General features: G+C 40.6%; 1 protein-coding gene across 1 annotated transcript in view; it reads left to right on the top strand.

Annotated features, from left to right (window-relative positions):
* The window catches only part of LOC147018733 (uncharacterized), a 127,272-nt gene extending 110,408 nt beyond the window's left edge, over positions 1-16,864 (top strand). Inside the window, exons 44-53 of the mRNA XM_085898745.1 lie at positions 164-306; positions 1,278-1,463; positions 4,854-4,951; positions 5,126-5,196; positions 5,286-5,467; positions 5,555-5,720; positions 6,594-6,794; positions 15,592-15,650; positions 15,893-15,996; positions 16,368-16,864. Coding sequence (XP_085754871.1) covers positions 164-306; positions 1,278-1,463; positions 4,854-4,951; positions 5,126-5,196; positions 5,286-5,467; positions 5,555-5,720; positions 6,594-6,794; positions 15,592-15,650; positions 15,893-15,996; positions 16,368-16,427 — 1,270 coding nt within the window. The 3' untranslated portion in view covers positions 16,428-16,864. The remainder of the gene's footprint in view (positions 1-163; positions 307-1,277; positions 1,464-4,853; positions 4,952-5,125; positions 5,197-5,285; positions 5,468-5,554; positions 5,721-6,593; positions 6,795-15,591; positions 15,651-15,892; positions 15,997-16,367) is intronic.
* Positions 16,865-21,847: the final 4,983 nt, after the last annotated feature.

Below are 21,847 nucleotides of genomic sequence, written 5' to 3'. Positions count from 1 at the left end.
CCCCCACCCCACCCCCATTTTTCCTGTTCTTGCATGAGCTTTGATTAGTGTATTAAGAAAAACATGACGTGTAAATGCATTGAAGGATTATAATTCTATTTTTAGAAGGATGATCCATTCTTGTTACATTCGTTGGATTAATAATTTCCAATTCTTTTTCCAGCTGCAATCCAGGATACACAGCAGAACATCTTACATGCCAGGACATAAATGAATGTGATAACAAAACACACAACTGTCATGAGATGGCGACCTGTTCAAACACCAATGGAAGTTTCACTTGTGCTTGCAAACAAGGCTTCAGAGGTAACAAGGAAACAAAACGAGATGCCCAAAGACTATGTGTACAAAACAAACACAAAAATACTTCTTTGCAGTTCAAAATAAAGATTTAAAATAAAAATCACATGAGAAAGAATGCAATAATCTTTCGAGAAAGTCTGCAAGTTGATTAAATTTGGAATCATGTACAAGTACATGTGAACCAGTTTTCGATGGGGAGTGGGGGTGTGGGTTTGAGGGGCAGTTAAAGTGAGCTATATACGTACCTTCAAAGACGAGAAATGGTGCAGGTGGGAAAGAAAGTTGTAATTTATGAAGAAAACTTTGCGTTGTCCTGATCTCACTGGCTTTAGTCACTTTCTTGGTGAATCTTTAATTTCTCTTGTGAAGAAAATTAATTGTTTGTCTGACTTTCCTCCCCCTAACTTTTTTTAAACTTTACACCATTGCCCAACTTTCACTGACCCTTATTCCCACTGTTTTTCATTATTACTCTCTGGATTCCTGTTCTTCTCTTGTTGGTCTGAACATTAATCTTTTTTTATCAGGAATGTCTAATTTGCTTCGAGTGATATTTCAAACTGTACTTTTTCATTTGTGCACGTTCTATTTTTGTTCATGAGACACAATGCATTTTGCAGGTACGCTATGGCATTATTGCACGTTGCAAGAGGGATAAATCATGTTCGATCAACACAGACAATGCTAATAGCCTTTGTTTGTTTCTAAATGTGTTTGTAATTCCTCATCCACCACATGGTGGAGATTTGCAGGTTTATGAAAACTTTAGAAGATTACTTAGTTTGTTTATGTTAAATGTTCAGTATTTAATTCCTTCATTTCAAATAACAATTTGTTTTTAATACAATTGTTAATGTATCATTTTAACATTCATTAACTTCCAGTGGAAAAGGTATATTTTTCAGTTTTGCTTTAATGTCAAATAAAAAAAGTGTCTAAGCAGTCACGCTGTTTATCTCACTTCCCATCCTCAGGCAATGGCACGTTCTGCAAATGTCACCCAGATAAATGCAATATGAACCCCTGCATGAATGCTGGAACATGTGATGGAACAGGCGACACGACTGGTCAATGTGAATTAGTATGCAGGTGTCCACCTCAGTTCAAAGGTGAAAGGTGTGAAGAAGGAGCCAACTACGTGAATGTAATTCTAAAACAAGGTAACGTGCTTGGATTGCTTGAGATAATAAAACAATAGCTACCTTTTGATAACAATGAAAATTTCAATTTCAAGCTTATCTGAAAGAAAAAAATGGGGAATTTACCGATGAGGAAAGCCAATGATTATTTATGGAATTAATTGGATCTGGGGCACACTAATTAATTGTTTATTTATTTCATTATTTAATTGTTAGTTAGTTGATTTATTTACTTGTACACTATCATGGTGAGAGAGTAGCTTGTACAAATAACACATGTACTGTATGTCAGACAAAGACTGAAGGAAGTCATGGAGAAATCGTATCGTATGGAATTCGAACCAATACTGTGTGCCCAGATGAGAATGCCAAATAGGTGAGCTAAATAATGACTGTCAATATAACTTTTGTTTCAATTATTAAACTACGAACACTTTTATGTACGACCATTTCTTTCCTTTTGCAGACTACGTCCCAAAATTAAATTCCTTATCGGTTTCATCACCTGCCCACAGGAAGATGTATGGTGTGCTATACAAATAGAAGGAAAAATCAGATGGTCTCAATAATTATCATACATTAAATTTTGTACAGATGATAGAGAGATGGTGAATGAAGATAAGATTACTTGCAAATAATCTCATTCATGTACATGATATGCCTGGTGTTGGCTTAATTATTAGGGTAGTAGGCTTGGGATCCTTGGGATCCTAGGGTTTTGCTGTTGAATTAATACCAGGTGGGGTTGGCTCAGCCTGTCATCCTTCTGAGGTCAGCAAAATAAGTACCAGCTTGCTGGGATAATTGAGCCATTGGAGTATACTATGTTGGAGTGGAAACGGATCCAGGATTGTGCCCAATAGCCCAGGAGACTGCTTTGGCATCACCAATGCTCTGTACAAAGTATGGTCCCATTGGATTTGGATTTCGATTGGAATGTACATGATGAAAGGAAGATATTGGATGTAAATTCCTAGTGAGATTGAAACCAAATGAACAATCATTAAAATTTTAGTTATTTGGCTTGATGAGCCCACCACAGTCTTCACTGGGCCAATTCACACATTTCAAAGTGTGGACTGTGCTTCCCCGATGACAGACCTCGGGAAGCTTATGCCTGTTGCTCCGTTTGAACCTGGAGAGTAACTGCTGAAATTTATATAGCCGGGTTCTTTGTTCTTTGTTCTTTGTTCTGTTTTCCTTTCGCACTTCTTTTTACTTTCTCACATGTCTCTTTATTCATTCTAATTCTTGCTTTTTCTTTTCTTTTATTGCTAATACTCTTTATTTCTTTCTTTATCTATCTGCCAAGGGAGAAGTGAATTCTTGCAGAAAGTTTTCTGTCAGGCTCACTTGGTTACACTTGGTTGGGTTTGAGGGTGGAGGAGTAGGAGCTGAAACTCAAATCCTATCAACTCCTGATGACTCCGTCTTTGCTCTTTACTTCTTCAGGTTCCTTCTGATGACTCCAATGCAGTATTCGGTCTTCCATTCGATTTATTTTGTAATAGCTAATCGATAAACATGTTGACAGGATGATAATGTTCAGGCAATGAAAGATGTGAAGCTTACAATTGACTTTGACTCCATTTGCTGCTCGATATTAATGGAATAATATTCTGTGCCACACACTCAGGGGTCGTACTCAGTTTGATGAAATACCTGAGCACATGTTTCCAGAACAAACTTAACCCTACTTTGAAGAGTTTCCACTCACGTTGGGTCTTGTTCTGATATCTGAATAAATTTATAAATCTGGTGCAGATGAAATTTTGAAAATCATCCCAGAAATTCCCAAATCACATAACATTTATGTTTCCCTCTGGGTCTTCCTGAGCACCATTTTGATTTGTTGCTGTTAAACTTAATTTAAACAAAGTTGCACCACTCTGGTGCCACCACTCATTGCATTATGAGAATCTTCTTCTTCTTCTTGCATATGGCAGCTTAGCTGCCGGGGTAGCTATTATTTCTTGGAAGCATGACTGTGTCGCTGATGCAGTGCCCCTCTACCAGTACACACTGTTACTCATTTTGCCGACCTCGGAAGGATGACAGACTGAATCAACCCCCTGGTGTATTAATTCAGCAGCCAATGGGGCTTGAACTCAGGACCCTTGGGACCCCAAGCCGCCACCCTAACCACGAGGCCAACACCAGGCTACATTATGAGAGTTTTCAATTCAAATGGATTTATGGCATACTCTGAAAAACAGTCAAACCATCAACTCAGTTTCCTTGATATTCTGTTTTTTTCTTGGTTAATACTCCAAGATTCGCTCTGACCTCTTGCAAGCTATTTAATCATGCAGCAGGTGCTCCACATTTACGTTATTCAGCTTACAAAATCTTCTTCTTCTTCTTCTTCTTCTTCTTCTTTCGGCTGCTCCCGTTAGGGGTCGCCACAGCGGATCATCCGTATGATCCGCATAGTGATTTGGCATATGTTTTTTACGCCGGATGCCCTTCCTGACGCAACCCTGGTCGCCTCTTACGACACAGGGATATGGTACACCTATTTTTTAACCGGGGTATACACCGGCCCAGCATACTGGTACTCATTTCGCCGACCTCGGAAGGATGACAGGCTGAGTCAACCCCCTGGTGTATTAATTCAGTGGCTTATTCAGCTTACAAAATATTTCATATATTTTGTAACTACTGTATGTCCTGGAGGATATCATATTGCAGCAAGACAAAAGAAAACATCTTGTTCCTTGAATCACAACTATTTAGCCAGTTGTAAGTACAGTCAAAGCTTTTAATTGAAAAGAGTGACAGCACTCAACATACATTTTTCACTCATTAGAATAAAAAACAAGTGAAATCTTATACGGTAAAATGGTAAAATAAAGGAGAGGAGAGGTTCAGGCCTCGGCCCTCTGCCCCGCCACCCTCACCTTGTCTGGCAACGAGCATTTGGGGATAAACGTTTTACATTAACAAAAGAGATGCACAGATATTTAGATTCAAGAACAAAGAAAGAAAGAATACCGAGCTCAAAAATCAGGGAGATATTAAAAATTAATACTGGTGAAGAAGAACTTGTAGGAGTAGAGACTTGGTTTGTGTGGTCACTTGCAACAAAGGTCAGAAGACGAAGCTGGAAAGAAAGCTCGGGGTAGAAGGAATAAAGCTGAGAGGACATCCAAAAAAGACGTAGATCGAAACTCGAGAAAGATATGGAATGTTTGAGTTTTCACAAAACTGATGCAGTGGATAGATCCATATGGAGGAATTCCATCATTCAACCATCCCCCTGAAAAGGGAGAAAATGGTCATAAAAAAGTAGTTTGTTATTATTGTCATTATATCCTCACTGAGATGGTGTTCACATTGCATGTCATAAAATGGTCTTCTTCAAAGGTATGTGATGTACATTTTCTCCTGTATTGCACGTGTTTGTTTCAGGTGGTGCACGTCCAGAAGTGGAATTTGAAATGCATGTTATATTCGAAAACCAAACTCATACCAATAATGCCACTGTGGAAACAACACTCAAGGAGAAGGTAAGATTTCACCTCTGCTTTCTGGCTGATGTTGAGGGCCATTTGTTTGTTAGAATACAAATGATGTGATGTAACATAACATGGTCATGGAATCCTCCATTGAACATGTGACAAAAAGCATGCTCTTTTTATTCAATCCTTCTCTCCCTTTTCATTCTTCCATTGTATTTTTAGGCACAAGAGATATTTCGCAATGTATCCGAATTTGGCCAGGACTTTGTTAAAACCAATAATCCCACATACAAGTGAGTAATGACTTTGTCAATTTCTTCAGTTGTCCAATTTTGAGATGGAGTTTATATCTGTTTTTAAAACAATTAATGTTTTGTTTTAGAGAACACAGCACTGGCAAAGCCCAAGCTTCTCTTACGGCTTTTTATAATTACACCAACAAAAACATTGATAAAATCTACAATGGTGAAATGATGAAAGCCATTCGGGACTCATTTCCTCACCGAGCACGCAGAAGTTACACAGGATTAGTGACTCTCTATGGAAATATTATTCAGAAGAATGGTGAGTTTCCCTTTGTGTTGTACTTTTTCATTTTGAGATTCACTCTTGCAGAAATGTTAAAAAAAATAACTTTAATTCCTCTCACAGCCTCAGCAGGTCAACTGAACGACTTCTTCCAATGCAACACAACCTACCAAAAATATGATATTCAGACAAATGACACGGCAATTTACTGCATCTCTCCATGTGCAAGTGATAAAAACCATTGCAACGGAGGAACTTGTTCACACACTGCATCTGGGCCCAAGTGCACGTATGTTCATGGTTTTGTCCACAAGCCCTTATACTCTGTTCAATTCACAACCTTCCTTGACACCCATGACATCTTATTAAATTCTGATATTAAAAAATTGTGTGTGTGCCCAAACGTCCCTCGATTTAATTACTTCCTCCTTGTACTTCGATAGCAACAGAATACCATGTTTTGTTGGTAATGTGCTTGTCTCTTCACCGTCTCGTTCTGAGTTTGATTTCCTGCCTCTTCATATCCAGTTAGAATTCTTGATTTATTATAATATTAGCAAAGGCATATTGCACTGTCAAACATCTTTACAAACCTGTTACCTCCACCAACGAAGGTGGACAGAATTATTCACCCCTGTTCATTTGTTTGTTTGTCTGTTTGTTTGTCCGTTTGTTTGTGAGCAGTATATCTCAAAAAGTTATGGACAGATTTGGATGAAACTTGTGGACAGGTTGAGTGTGTGATGAGGATAAATTGATTCGATTTTGCTGAAGATCTGAATCCGGTTAGATTTGTGTTCAGGTCCAGATGCAGATCTGGCATATCAATGGGATACAAAACGTCAGCTGTTCGGCCTGGTGGAGGAATGCGCTCTACCAAGTGCCATTCAAGTTTTTCCTGTAATCATGTAGGACTAAAATATAACACGGAGTCTTAAAAATATTATTCACGATCAGATTTATGTACACGCCATCACTTCTCCATCATTTTATCATTCTATTCTTTTTGTTTTCATCTTCACCTCAATCGGATTTCTACCTCTCTTATCATCTAGTTACAATCACAACATACAAACAATTGGGTTTCACTTGTTACATTAAACATCATTACACACTTGTTACATTGATCACCCTTCCCTTGGCCCCTGTCCCTCCCTTACAGCTGCGGTAAGATCAGTGGAATCTACCAGTCCACAGGAGATCGTTGTCAGGATTCAACTATCCTCACTGACGCCTTCTACAAAATCCTTTTCGGCACACTGGCAGGCATTTTGGGACTGGCCTTGTTGTTGGGCCTGATTGTCTACTGCATCAAGCGCCATTTTCACTCAGATTCCGTTAACCTTCTCAATGACAACAACAGGTACCTTCTTCCTACTTTTAGTTATTTATACATTAGTTGGATTATAATCGGTGGTGATGACTCCAAATTGTGATAAAATGTATGGATAGTACTACTTTCATCCTTTGGTAAATAATAGCTTCTGTGTTTTTTTTTTTTTTGCTTTATTTTTAATCTATTTGGATATTATTTTATATGATTACTCATAGAAACAACTATGTACAGATCAAAACTAGTAATAGGCATCCACAACCATCCTGACCATGTTGTGGAATGTTGGCCAAAGCCCTCCCTTTCTTATTCCACCCTCACTTTTTCACTTTTATTCGCTTTTAAATTTGCTTTCTCCACAACCGCTTGAGCGATTGATATTGAACTTTCAACATTGCAGTGCCGATCGATGGATAATTTTTTTAACAAAGTCAAATAGTGATTGGATGGAAAATGCCGTTGGTGTTCAAAAAGTCTGTTTTTTGTAGGCGTGGGTTGCAGGGTGTTTCACGTACATGGTATAAACGGGCTCGACCTTGCTTTGCTCAGCCTCGGCTGAATTAACAGCTTCATACCACAATTAAAGTATTTCGCAGTTTTATGAAATGAGGATTAGGATTTGTACCTTCTTTGGTGTATTATTGAACTGCTTCCATGCTTAGTGTGCAATGCTAAAAAGGTTGTATTTGTAAAATTAATAGAATTGTAAATGTGTTCGGAAATCATGCCACACCCATAATTACTACCATACATTTACAAACATGAATCACTTCTTTTGCATAACAATTAAGGGAGCTGGCTTCAGATTTTAGGATCTTGAGGTTGGAGCCCCAATCGAGTCATTGAAGTAACACCAGGTGAGTTGACAGCCTGTCATCCTTCCGAGGTCAGCATTATGAGTACCAGCTTACTCGTAACAGGGGCACTACGTTACTGGCACAGATGCACTTCCAGAGAATGATGCAACCAGTAGCCACTGGCTGCATAGACAACAACTGCTACCTTTGCCGGATTAACATCAAGCAAGATGTCGAGGACAGTTCTTTTCCAATAGCCAGGATGAGGGAGTGGGGGAGGTGCAGCTCACCTAATTCTCACTGCACTCTTACCTCATACTCATATCATTAGAAGTCAAAAATAATGAATGTGGCTTCTGCCTTCCTCACCCTACCCTACCTTATGAAGATGCCAATGAATTCCTGGAGCATTCATTAGGATGTGAAAGATACATGCTTGGAGATAGAGAGTGCTACCACCATAAAGAGAGATGACAAGATATAATGTTAAAGAAAGACGAGTTAGTATTACTAGTGAGTACAACCTATAATTCACTGGAGGTTAATGGTGTTAAAGTATAATTTGAATAAGCAGTGCTGTCAAAATCTAGACTGCCAATGCATTACATTGGGATGATACTGATATTTATTCTCAGGGCTGGTTCACGATAGACAAATAGCTTGATAGAGCAGAGGTAGGAATTTTCTTGTGTGGGTGTTGTCATACACGTACTTCATAACTACTACATGTGGAGTAGTGAGGTGAAGAAGCCATGTATCCCAGCTCGCCTACACAGTACTATTCCGTACCATACTTATCTTCAAGCCTTTAAGGTAGTCATGTCCACAATATCTCAAATCACCATATCATCAACACCAAACCTTTAAAAGGGGAACCCAAACGTTTAGACCACCTTGAGGCTAATCTATTGCTTGATACCCCACAAAATAGACATCATGTCTTTTTCCGATTTTCCAAATTATAAAGTAAGTTTGCAATGAAAAGTAGAAATCTTCTTCTTCAGATAATTATCCATGATGTCACACATGGAAGTGGACCACCAGATCCGTACTGTATACACATTACATCGCGGTATGGTTTACCTCAAATGGCGAATAATTTTAGATTTTACACAAGTATGCCGAGTGGATGCGTCGTTGGTGCTTGTATGGTAAAACCAACTGACATGGTTTAATGCAACACCAATGGCCAAAAGCCCCTAAGTTTGCCAGAAATTGGACGAGGTTTGTCCAAAATACTGGAGTGTGGATCGGGCCTCCAAAGTGTTCGCTTTTGTGCTCAAAATATTTTATAGAGAACTGTTATGAAACAACAGAGATGGCTCAATCTTGTGGTTTCTCACCACAATTGAGAGAGATTGACATCCTGATGATTAAGTGGAAGAAACTGCGGTCACTCAAAATTCTAACACCATCTCTACCCAGCTACCAGCACATGTACGTGGGCGATTTTAGTGGTGAATCAAACACCTGTTGCCATTACCTGGAAGTTACCACAAGAGCACCTGAAAATAATTATCTTTTAATAACACAAATTTCTGCAAGTCAAATTTTCCACCATATATTTATAGTGGAGAGAAATTATGTATGTAATATCATATACTCTTCCAAGAGGATTTGACCGAGGATGCTAAAACTTTCAGGGTCCCCTTCCCTCCACTATCCCTTCATAATCCCTACCATAATCCCTACACACACACACACACACACACACACACACACACACACACACACACACACACACACACACACACACACACACACACACACACACACTCACACTCACACACGATGGTGAATACTTTGAGACCTGGCAGGAATCTGTTCCACCTTCTGAAAATCACATGTACACACCCACCACCACCATCCCCCACATTTCCCCATCAACTATCACCCCCATAATACCCACCACCATCCAACTCCCCCCCTCTGCAATATCCATCACCATTCCACACCCCCTCTCCACTCGCCTCCCCCCTCCATAGTCCCTCATCCACTGGGGAGGGACAATGACACCTCACGGACATGATGGTGGGACACCGCACGGACACAAATGGCGTCCGGGAAAAGTATGAAATGGGACGATCCCGTACCATACAAGACACCTGACCAGCCTGCGATGGTGGGACAAAGCATTCATCGCCCATTTTGTCCACGGTGTCTGAGTCTGCCTGGGCGGTCTTTGTGCTGTTGGACGATGAGTATTTCTGTTTGAGTAATATATAAACCGATTTATCAATTAATACAAATTCCTTCCCTTATAAAATGTTAATTGAATGGTAAATCAAACCCTATAGAGCTGAAGTGATCACGTGATAGCGGTTTCTTCATTAACACTTCTGCCTTCTTCCTCTGAATCGCTCGCACAAGTCTCAAAATGATATGGCTCCACAAATCCCCAAAAGCGTTTCCATCACTAATTTTGTCTCCAATAGTTCATTCACAATCCCACTGATCACTTTCAACATTCTGAGTACCATCAGAGTTGCTAATGATGGTGGAATTGGTGTCTGAATCTGAACTCGACATGCACTGTTTCTCTCTGTAAAGCTGTCGTTCGAATCAATTCGGCTTCTGGGTGTGAGATTCTGCAAACTACAGTTGGAAGCCGTCATCGGCTCAATAACGATCCTGAAGAGAGTCCTTCGAAAAAAACTTTTACAACAGAAAACTTCACAGCTTGGTCTGTGAATCGTGATCCCTTTCCGGAATGAGGGTGGATACTTTGAGTTCACCTTGGGAGGACTCCATTCCACATTCTGAAACTCCATATGTACACACACACACACACACACACACACACACACACACACACACACACACACACACACACACACACACACACACACACACACACACACACACACACCTGGGAGGGCTCCATTCCACTTTCTGGAACCCATATATGGAGATACCGAACACACACACGCACGCACGTGTGCGCGTGTTATGGTGGATACTTCGAGACCTGGGAGGGATCCGTTGCACCTTCTGAAACCTGCATATGGAGATAACAACCAACAACACAAACACACACACCTTCTGAAACCTGCACATGGAGATAACAACCAACAGCAAAAACACATGCACACAAACACACATATATATATATATATATATATATATACACACACACACACACACACACACACACACACACACACACACACACACACACACACACACACACACACACACACACACACACACACACACACACACATATGCACACACACACATATATGCACACACACACACACACACATATATGCACACACACACACACACACACACACACACACTCACACACGATGGTGAATACTTTGAGACCTGGCAGGAATCCGTTCCACCTTCTGAAAATCACATGTACAAAAGAAACTTCACAGCTTGGTCCGTGAATTATCACCCCTTACCAAAATGAAGGTGGACACTTTAAACCCACCCTGGGAAGACTCTATTCCACATTCTGAAACCCCATACGTACGTACGTACGTATGCACACACACACACACACACACACACACACACACACACACACACACACACACACACACACACACACACACACACACACACACATATGCACACACACACATATATGCACACACACACACACACACACACACACACACACACACACACACTCACACACGATGGTGAATACTTTGAGACCTGGCAGGAATCCGTTCCACCTTCTGAAAATCACATGTACAAAAGAAACTTCACAGCTTGGTCCGTGAATTATCACCCCTTACCAAAATGAAGGTGGACACTTTAAACCCACCCTGGGAAGACTCTATTCCACATTCTGAAACCCCATACGTACGTACGTACGTATGCACACACACACACACACACACACACACACACACACACACACACACACACACACACACACACACACACACACACACACATATGCACACACACACATATATGCTCACACACACACACACACACACACACACACACACACACACACACACACACACACACACACACACACTCACACACGATGGTGAATACTTTGAGACCTGGCAGGAATCCGTTCCACCTTCTGAAAATCACATGTACAAAAGAAACTTCACAGCTTGGTCCGTGAATTATCACCCCTTACCAAAATGAAGGTGGACACTTTAAACCCACCCTGGGAAGACTCTATTCCACATTCTGAAACCCCATACGTACGTACGTACGTATGCACACACACACACACACACACACACACACACACACACACACACACACACACACACACACACACACACACACACACACACACACACACACACTTTGAGACCTGGCAGGTCTCTGTTTCACCTCCTAAACCCCACCCACATGTGGAAATAGCAGGCAACAGCAGCAAAACTTGCACGTACGTACACACACACACACACACACACACACACACACACACACACACACACACACACACACACACACACACACACACACACACACACACTTCTCTTATGGTAATACATTTTACATACATACACAATGCATAAAATACATAATAACAACAAACACAAAGATTGCCTTTTTAATTATTGTTAATTTTTTTTTTAATCTACATTGTTGAGGCTCATATGAGAGCTAACAAACAGAGCTGTTTGAGAGCTACCTTTAAGTAGCTCTCAAAGAACTCTGGTACCTGAGAGCGACCTTTATACTTCGTATGAGAGCTACCTTGAAACAGAGTTCGTTGAAAAAGGAATTCAAGTGGGGAATTCGCAAAATTCAATTAAAAAACATATTAAGGGCTTTGGCCTTTATATCAAAAATATCTCAAGGCCCAGAACACAAAGTGTCGATCTATGCTCGCTCTGTGGCTTCACAACTATGTCACGGCAAACACTTGGTCGGATGGACCTTATTATTTTTATACATGTGTCAATGTCAAAGTAAGCGGTGGATTATATTAGGAGATCACACAAAAGGTTAAACAAAGCCATATTATGTAAAAATAAAATTGCACATTTTCAGCGGATGAGACAGCGGATGAGGATGAGGATGAGGAAGGCACCAACCGCACGGCACCACAGGGGCCAACAGAGGCGAGAACGTACGCCTGTCTAATTTATGTTCCCTTGAGAGCACGGTTACTTTTACCGAAACGAGCAACCAAGCAACTTGGAGAGCGCTCATCAAGTAGCTTAAGCACTCAAACAAGCACTCCAATGAAATGGTTGTTAAGAAACGGCTAGTTTGGCATGTGATTAGCAACATATTTAACATACACCTCCCGGAGATGCCAGATATGTTCTGCCATGAACGCTGATGTCTCCAGATGTTTATAAGCAAACTTGCAATCTACCCAGCAGTTTGTAGCGATGATGAACAGGAATTCAATAATATGAGTGAGGAAAGTGAAAACAACAATTTTGTCATTAAGAAATCGTTGCGGCCTGTTCCAAGTCAAGATGAGGTTGAGCAAGCCAGAAAACATGGCAGCTTCAGACCCCAGCGAGGTTACCCAGGAAACACCTTTAGACCCAGAGAATGAGGTGACCAAGAATCCTGATGAAGGACGTAATTATATAAGGTCATTAATTAACTTTAAAAGGGGTGTTTTAATTAACCCAAACACCAAATTTTCATTCTTGCACTTCCTTGGCGTTTTCTTAGTTTCAGGCTGCTAAGTTTTATAGTTTTTGAGTTATGGAGGAGACACACTGACACGCACACACACACGCACACACATTGCCTTATAAGATAAGATGAGAAGATTTTTTTACATCTTTGATCCACATTGCCCACAATTAGCTTCTATACACCAATACCGGTCTGATATCAGGCTTTATAAGCTCTAACCTTTCCAGATAACGAAAAGTTTCTGTGCTTCTTGACACTATCTAGTTTTCTCCAATTATTCCATGCTAGCTTAATTCTTGATATAACAGCTAATTCTGCTCCTCTTGATGCCTCTCTCATGTCTCCAATGTAACAGAATTTTTTTTGAGATTTGTGAATTAAATTCTGAACTCAGGAGCATTTCACTTTGTTCTTCATATTTTCATTGAAATGATTTACCCTCACATGTTCTACATAATGAAAATTTCAGCTTTTGTTTCCAAAATTTCCAATGATACCACTTCACCTCTTGTGACACCATCTATAACTGCCTCGTGAATTGAATTGCACCCAACTCCATTTCTGCATCTTGAATTCCATCCACCAAGGTCATTTTTTACCTTCTTTCTTTTCTCCTTCTTCACCACTCTCTAGAACAGCGTTTCTCAACCTTTTACCCTTGTGGAACCCTTGAAATAGTTTTCATGTCTCAGGGAACCCCTGCATAAAAATTATTATATTCCATTATTAATATCTCGCTCTTTTATATTTTTATCGTAGTTCATGTGGTAAATATAATATTTTTTCTCGGATACCTGGTTTGAGGAAAAAATGACCCCCTTTTTGTCAAATTTATTGGCAATGAAAAAAAAACATACTGCTCGTTTATGAGACCTCACACCGAGGTTTTAATTCACCAAAAAAAAAATCTGTAAACACACAAAAAAACGAAGAAGAAGAAAAAGGAAGTCGACAACAGCAGCTGTTTCACTTATCGTAATTAATTCATGGCATTAAATCAAACCATGTGACTAATATTTACAATTCAAAAACAACCAACAACAGATTCAAATATAAATAATAAAAAATATTAGACTTATGCGCAAAGGCAGCTGCATCGTACCTCCTATTACTCTTGTTTTGTTTACATTGATGACGTCACAAGGTCGTTTCTCGCAAGTTTCAGAGATTCACTGTTCGAACACATGTTTCAAGCCACGAAAAAATCTGATTGAATTGGGCCAATCTGCTTGCTTTGCAATTGGGTTGTGCTGCTTGGTCAATTAAAAAACGTCATTTTTGAAAGTATGTCAACCCCGAGTCTGCTTGACAATTGAAAAACACACCTCATGTAACTTGATAAACAAAACTTAAACAAATTAAGCTGAAGCAATAAAGGTAAACAGAAGAACTAACCTAGAGGAAGAGAGAGACAGAGACAGACAGAGACAGACAGAGACAGACAGAGACAGAGACAGACAGAGACAGACAGAGACAGACAGAGACAGACAGAGACAGACAGAGACAGACAGAGACAGACAGAGACAGACAGAGACAGACAGAGACAGACAGAGACAGACAGAGAGAGATCACGCTAGGAAGCACAGAGAAGATAGATGGACACCGTGCATGCGTCCCGTACTTGAGTCAGTCACTCAATGATACACGAATCCACCGCGTACAGGACGTCCACTAACCAGTGAGGGCGGTTTCACACTGGTGCCATATAGACATCGTTAAATACATTCCCTATGGTTGTTATAATTGTAAATAATATAAGAGGTCAAAGCCTCCATTATAATAACCAAGGAGTTTCCAACAATATGCCGTACGTGTATAGTAAAATTACGAATATTAAATCAAACAAAAACTACTCAAAAATACATTCGCCTATTTATTACTGTTTCTCGCGGAACCCCTAACGACCTCTTGCGGAACCCTAGGGTTCCGGGGAACCCCGGTTGAGAAACACTGCTCTAGAACCTTTGCTTCCTTCATGTTGAAGTGTAAACATTTCTTCTTGATTGCATTTTTCTATTTTAAAATCATTGTCTATTGTTTGTTTCTTTTTCACTTTTAGCATTTGATACCGAGTACAAATAAGCATCTCATCAATTGATTTTAAACATGTTTCTTGTTTCAGTGAACTTTGCTCTTATTAAAAAGAAAAATAAACGATTAAGAAGGCTGTTATTATCGACAACTATTCAGGTTATCAACAAAAACTTAAAATATGACAAAAAACAGATGTATTGTTATTTATATATTCTTTATTTCTATTACTGTCTTGTAGTTTGAATATTATGTACTGTGGAGGGATTTCATTTGGAAATACTTCATAGGGTGTTTCTAAAAGGCAAAACACTCGTATAAGTTACCATGATATACAAGTCAAAAGCAAGTAATACATTTTTGTACTCACTCTGTTTTATTGCATTTCTATTTCTTCCCAACAGTATTTCTTCTGATACATTTAACAAACCAGGAAAATTCTCCAAGAGTGGTGGTTTACCCTGTGAGTCATATTTCAAACTATGCCAAGTGATTAACACTTTAAAAAATGTTTTTCTCAAAATGTGTCACTGTTGGCAAATCTGGTAAAATATATGAACATTTTTATTTTGAATTTGTCATTTTAAACAGGATAACAAACATTTCTTATTCCAAATGCAGTTCTTGATTTTACCTCATACAGAAATATGTCATTTATGAGTTTGCAATTGTGTCATTACATATTTTTTTTTACCCTTTCTTTAGGGATTGCCAACATTCCAGAAACCAAACTAGATGCCAACATGCTGCCAAAAGTGTTCCCAGTCTCATGGCGGCCCAAGCTAGATAGAGTTGACACAAATCAAAAGGTACATTTCCAATGAAATGTCACAAAACATCGTGACATTGCTTATTATTTGGTTGAGTTATAAGTTCTTGGTGTTGAGTGGCTTGTATATTTGTTGGTGAAAATACACCTGCCCATATTTTGAATTTGATAAATAATTTTTGAATGTTGTATCTTTCAGAAGAAATTAGAAATAGCAAACAACTTTTCAGCTCTGGCTATAAAATGGACAATTATGTAAAAGGCAATATAAATATTTCTTCCATACCGCTCTTTGCTGTCTTGCTCCTGCTATTTGTTTTGATTCCACCACAGCTCTTCCAATTAAAATAGATCAATCATGCATTGTAACAAGCAATTAAATGTCACAATGACTTGTCTGTTCATTTCCAGGTGCAAATTGAAAGGCCCACAGTCATTGACAACCCTGAATATGAAGACGACATAAACTGAAGAGGACAATGTCTGACATGTTTTATTTAGCCTACATTGCTTAATACTTATGCATTATTCTTGAATAATATATTAATATATAAATACATATATATATATATATATATATATATATATATCTTCAAAATATAAATGTATGCTAAAAGTTATATTTGATATAATTAGCATTCCATTTTGGGTTTCGGTCACAGTCTTTATCAAATGTGTGCAGAACTACAACTTTCATTAAATTGCAAAATGTATTTCTTTCTGTACTTTTTTTCCAGAAGAAGAAATATCCTGTATTTATCTACTTTTAATGCACTAAAGGATGTCTGGGTTTACATTTTTTGTTTTTCATGCATCATTGGACAGGGTCGTATCTCTTGACTTATTAGCTGAGAATTAAAATCACTTTATTTATAAATTTTGAAATACACAGAATTCTTGAAAAAATATACCACTACAGTGCTTCATTTTTTTCTCGTTGCCTTCTGTATATGTTTGTAATTTAATAATCCCCTCCTTGTGGTATTATGTCCAATTCCAGGTTCAGTGGTGCAAAAGCAGCCATACAGCAAGGATTACCCTGCTTGGTTTACCTTTGCCTTCCCAATGATAGTCATTGTAGGAAGTTGAGATTATTTTATTCCAGGGTTCCAGTGATACTTCACTCACTCACTCTCCAAGAGACACAGTGCAATCTTCAATATCCACCAACTAATTCTCTTAAATTTTCTTGAAAACGAGCAGCAGATGTGATATCCAGCCTAATATCCATTCGTGGGAAGACGCACCTTGAGATGCAACACCTTGTCTGGAAGCGTGCAGTCTGATAGTTCATGGCAGAGATGTAACACAAAATGGACCTGTACATAACAGAACAAAAAGAACAGTGGAAAGAGGAAGGGAGGGGGGGGAGATTCAACAATAACAGGGTAGAGGAGCCAATTAGAGGGAGACTTGAAAGAGGAAAGGACATGGGGAAGAATGAGAGGAAGGGGAAGGGGAGGAGGACACTGGGAATAAACAAGCTGGATACAAGCACAAACTCTCAATCACAGAAGTGGAATGGAAAACTGGGGAAGAAGCTGAAATGGAACAAAAAAAAATGAAAGAATAGGATGAGGGAGCAGGGGAAAGCTTGACAACCTAGAAATCTGAAAAGAGGTGAGCTTGAGGAGGGTGAATGAGTGTAGAAATAATGATATGTTTGGATGGGGGGGGTGACCTGAAATGGTGGTGAACAACTGTCTTGAAGCACTGAAGGAAAGAATGAGATTGAACAGACTGACGAAGTTGGTTCCACAGTTGATAGCAAAGATGAAAAAATGAGTGAAGGCGAGCTTTGAGCCTGAATTTTTGGAGTTTCACCAGAAGTGGATTACTTGGAGATTGTGTGCACCTTGCAGAAACCTAAGGTGTAGGAGATAGATAATGGAAAGGGGAGAGGGTCCATCACCAGAAAGGAGGCAGGAGAATCCAGAGAGAGACCAATGTGTCTGCAATGTGAAAATAATAATGTGTCTGCAATATATACAGAGGCTCAGCTTCATCATGAGATATACCAATGATTTTGAAGGCATTGGTTTCCATGGCATCAATCTGGGCAAGGTGTAAGGTAGGGGCACCAATCCAAAGGAGAGAGCAGTACTCCACAAGCTGAGTACAAAGGCCTTGCAATTAATGGATAATAGTTCAAATGTGCCAAAGAAAGACCTCACACAATAATTGGCTAGCTTTGGAAACTGACTTAGATGTGTGGTTTGCACAAAAGTTTGAGCAACTGAACTTCATAAAGACTATTGTTAAGGAAGTGGAGGGGAGGATTTTCTCGCTGGTCTTTTTGGATAGAGAATGACAGTATGACAATTCCAAGTGTAGGAGCAGCTTGTGATTCTGTCATGGTCTACAGAGAGGAAAGAGGCTGCTTTCTGCATGTCTGAAGGATGAAGAATGCTACACCACAGGGTGGAAGAGTCAGCAAATATATTGTTACGGATCCGGGGTTTGAGGCTTGCCACAATGGGAAATACTTAGGTCCCTCCCGAACGCCCGGTCTTGAGGCCGCTGGGCACAGATAATTTTGTGCAATGGTGGGTTGCCAAGCAACCATGAAAGCCGATTGGCACTGCCAATCCTGGCAGGGTTACACTACCTTGCGTCATACCTTTCCTGTGGACGGCTGAGTCATTTGGGGTCTCAGACCCTCAGTACACACTCGGATTACTGCCGAGCGGTACAGTGAGTGTGCGCTGAGTAACAAAGCAAATAAGCTGGGGTACAACTTCTCGTCTAATTATACTTGTGCACTGTTGGGCCAATGAAAGAAAAGACAACCAAGACGGATTGTAAATAACAGCAAACAATTATTTATTATACACACACAAGCAAGCAATCACTTAAAAAGAAGTATCTTCAAGAAATAAAGGAGGAGGAGGAGATTGGGACCATACTCTATGCAGAGTGTTGGTGCTGCCTTAGCAGTCTCCTTGGCTCTTGGGCCCAATCCTGGATGGGTTGCACTCCGACACAGTATACCAGCATTTTTTTTTTTGCCAACCTTTTGCCAACCTCGGAAGGATGACAGGCCAAGTTAACCCCACCTGGTATTCATTCAACAGCTGAGCGCGATTTCAACTCAGGACCTTAAGATCCAAAGCCCACCACTCTAACCATTAAGCCAACACCAGGCATGAGCAATAAAGGAAAAGTCCCATAACAGCAGATGTAACCAAACACGTATTCTTATTCAATCTTACTTAGATGAAAGACTTGGCCATCATTCACTCAGGGGAGAAGAATAAAACAAGAATAACTTGAAAATAAAAGAAAAGTATGGAGAAAAGAAAAGCTGGGTCTTTTCTTTTCTCTTTCACCTCACGCAGGCCAAATATACTGGAGAATGTGGAGGAAAATGCATGGGGAAGATTGGCAGTGGTGATGTGGTGCAATGGGACAAGCAGGTGCATCCCTGAGGTGCCCAAACCAACTAGGCGAGTCCTCTCCAACGTCCCAGATATGCCAGCAAGATATGCGACTCGCCCTCCTCTACTTCAGCTTCCTCCTCCTCAGGCTCCCATCGATGAAATGCTGCTTCACCCTTCTCGTCCTTCATGGCTGACAGGATCGAGCCGGCTGGATGACGCTCATGGAAAGAGTGTTCTTTTTCCACAGAAAATTGACACCAACTGCTCGTGAAACCTTTCTTTCTTCCCCTTCACATGCTTTTTTCCCTTCTCTCACGAGCCTTCTCTGTCCCTCAGCCTTCTGCATCTCTCTCCCTTCCTCTCCTGAACTCTTTTCTTTTTCTCCTTTCTCCTTTTTTCTCCATCTCTCAACCTTCTGCTCATGAGCTCTTTTCATTCTCTCACAAGCATTCCCCATCTCTCAGCCTTCTGTTTCTCTCAACGTTCTCCTCATGAACTCTTTTTCTTCCTCTCATGAACTGTCCTCTTTGTCTCCCTTGAGCCTTCCGCTCATGAGCTCTTTTCTTTTTCTCCCTCGAGCCATTTACATCTCTGAGCCTTCTGCTCATGAGCTCTTTTCGTTCTCTCATGAGCCTTCTCCTCATTGGTCTGCGGCCGATGGGGTGGGTCCATGATGTCGCTTGTGGAAAATACCACATCACTCTGAAGGAATGGCTGGCACAGCCCCCGCCCCTTCTCTCGCGCGCAAACATTCACCCCTACAGTCCTGCACTGCACATACTATTTTACATGTGGGAAGCGCTGTCCCACAGGCCACAAACACCAAGCGTCACATGCTGTGTCATGTACATGCATGTAAGAATGGAGTAAAAACAGAGAGGGATTCTGCCAGACCGAGGGATGACCAAATGGCCACAGGGTTAAAGGTTAGACCGATGGGGTGATGCAGGGATTGTTGAAACAAGCAGAAGAGGGGAGTCATGGACCAGAAGGGAAAAGGAGGGATTGTTGAAAGGATGTTTGGTGAAGGGTGGTTATTGGTGGATTGAGAAAGGCAGAGTGGGGGGGGGGGGAATGGACTCTTTTCCTTCCTCTCATGAGCTCTTCGCCGATGATGTGAAGGAGGAATGATTGAAAGTAGCAGAGGGATTAAGCAGTATGATGGTGTGAAGAAGGAAAGATTGAAATTATCAGAGGGGAAGTGTGGGGGGGGGGGGTTACATTACACCAGTGAAATACAACCTAACCAACACATGCCCACCAAACAACCAACCCCTCGACAAGGGACCAAGGAATATCGACACAAAGGCTAATCAAATAACTAATCCTCAGGTCACCTACGTGTCCATGTATGGTCTCCTCCTGGGGTAAGTTTTCCAAAACCATAACGTTGTAAAAATGGTTTTGCAGAGTCAGAAAGATAGTTTATGAATATTAAACCTGTTGTATAAACAACAGGTATGTCTGTTTAATCTGTGGTGTGAGTTGCAGTTGGAAAAAAGTGCAATGTTGAGAGGTACTTTGCTACAGTGCACAAGCATTTTGAAAGAGATTTTCCTCGAGGAAACAGTCGGCGGTCACAAAAAGTAAGTGAAATAAAAAGTGCATTGCAGAGACAGAAGTCATTATTTCCCAAACCATCCAAGAGAGTGAATACGGCAACAGAGGCATCCTTCAAAGTTGCTCATTATTTGACCAAGAACAAGGAAACGTTTATCGACGGTGCGATTGTAAAGGGTGCGATGAGTTTGATGGCAGAGTCCTTATTCCGAGACTTCCAAAACAACGCTGAACTCATGTCTGCCATTTCAGATGTAGAGTTAGGAGCAAACATCATGGCAAGAAGAGTATATCTGCATTATTAGGCAATGTGACAGAGCAGTTTGAGAGGGATTTAAGTGAATGCAAGTGTTTTTTTTTTTCCAATCAATGTGATGAATTGTTTGATATGAGCGATACTGCACAGCTAGCAGTGTTTGCTTGAATGGTGTTTGAAGACTTCAATGTTAGAGAGGAATTATTGCCATTGTTGCCACTGAAATCCACAACCAGAGGAGTTGATATCCACAACAAGCACTGCGTAGCGAGGGGGCGAGCGGGGCAGCCGCCCTGAGTGACACTTTTGTGAGGGGCGGCGAATTTGTTTTGTTGCATTTGTCGTCGATCACTATCAACACTTCTGAGGACAATTTTCCAGTAGTGTGTGAAAGCGCAAACGCGGGGAGGGGTTGAACTCTGCAAATGGCCCCGCCCTCCGTTTGCTGACCAACGGTTGTAGCCAACAATGTCTCAAAGAGAGGAGGCATGCAAAAATGAGTGCGCAACATGCTGGGACACTAAACTCGAAGAGGAGGAGGCAGTGAGGCGTTGGCGTCTCATTCCAGTGTTCGTGTCTCGTTGCTGTGTTCCCATCTCCTCAGAGGTGTACCTATCGACTGGAGTATTTGGCACCCGGGCCGACCCTTTCCTTTGGCACCCGCCCCTGAGATGAATAACTTTAAAAATCAAATA

Source organism: Eptatretus burgeri, chromosome 10 (assembly GCF_056783735.1).
Source record: "Eptatretus burgeri isolate ZD-2024b chromosome 10, Ebu_testis_v1, whole genome shotgun sequence".
Lineage (NCBI taxonomy): Eukaryota > Metazoa > Chordata > Myxini > Myxiniformes > Myxinidae > Eptatretus > Eptatretus burgeri.
This window is presented reverse-complemented; position numbering and strand designations above follow the sequence as displayed.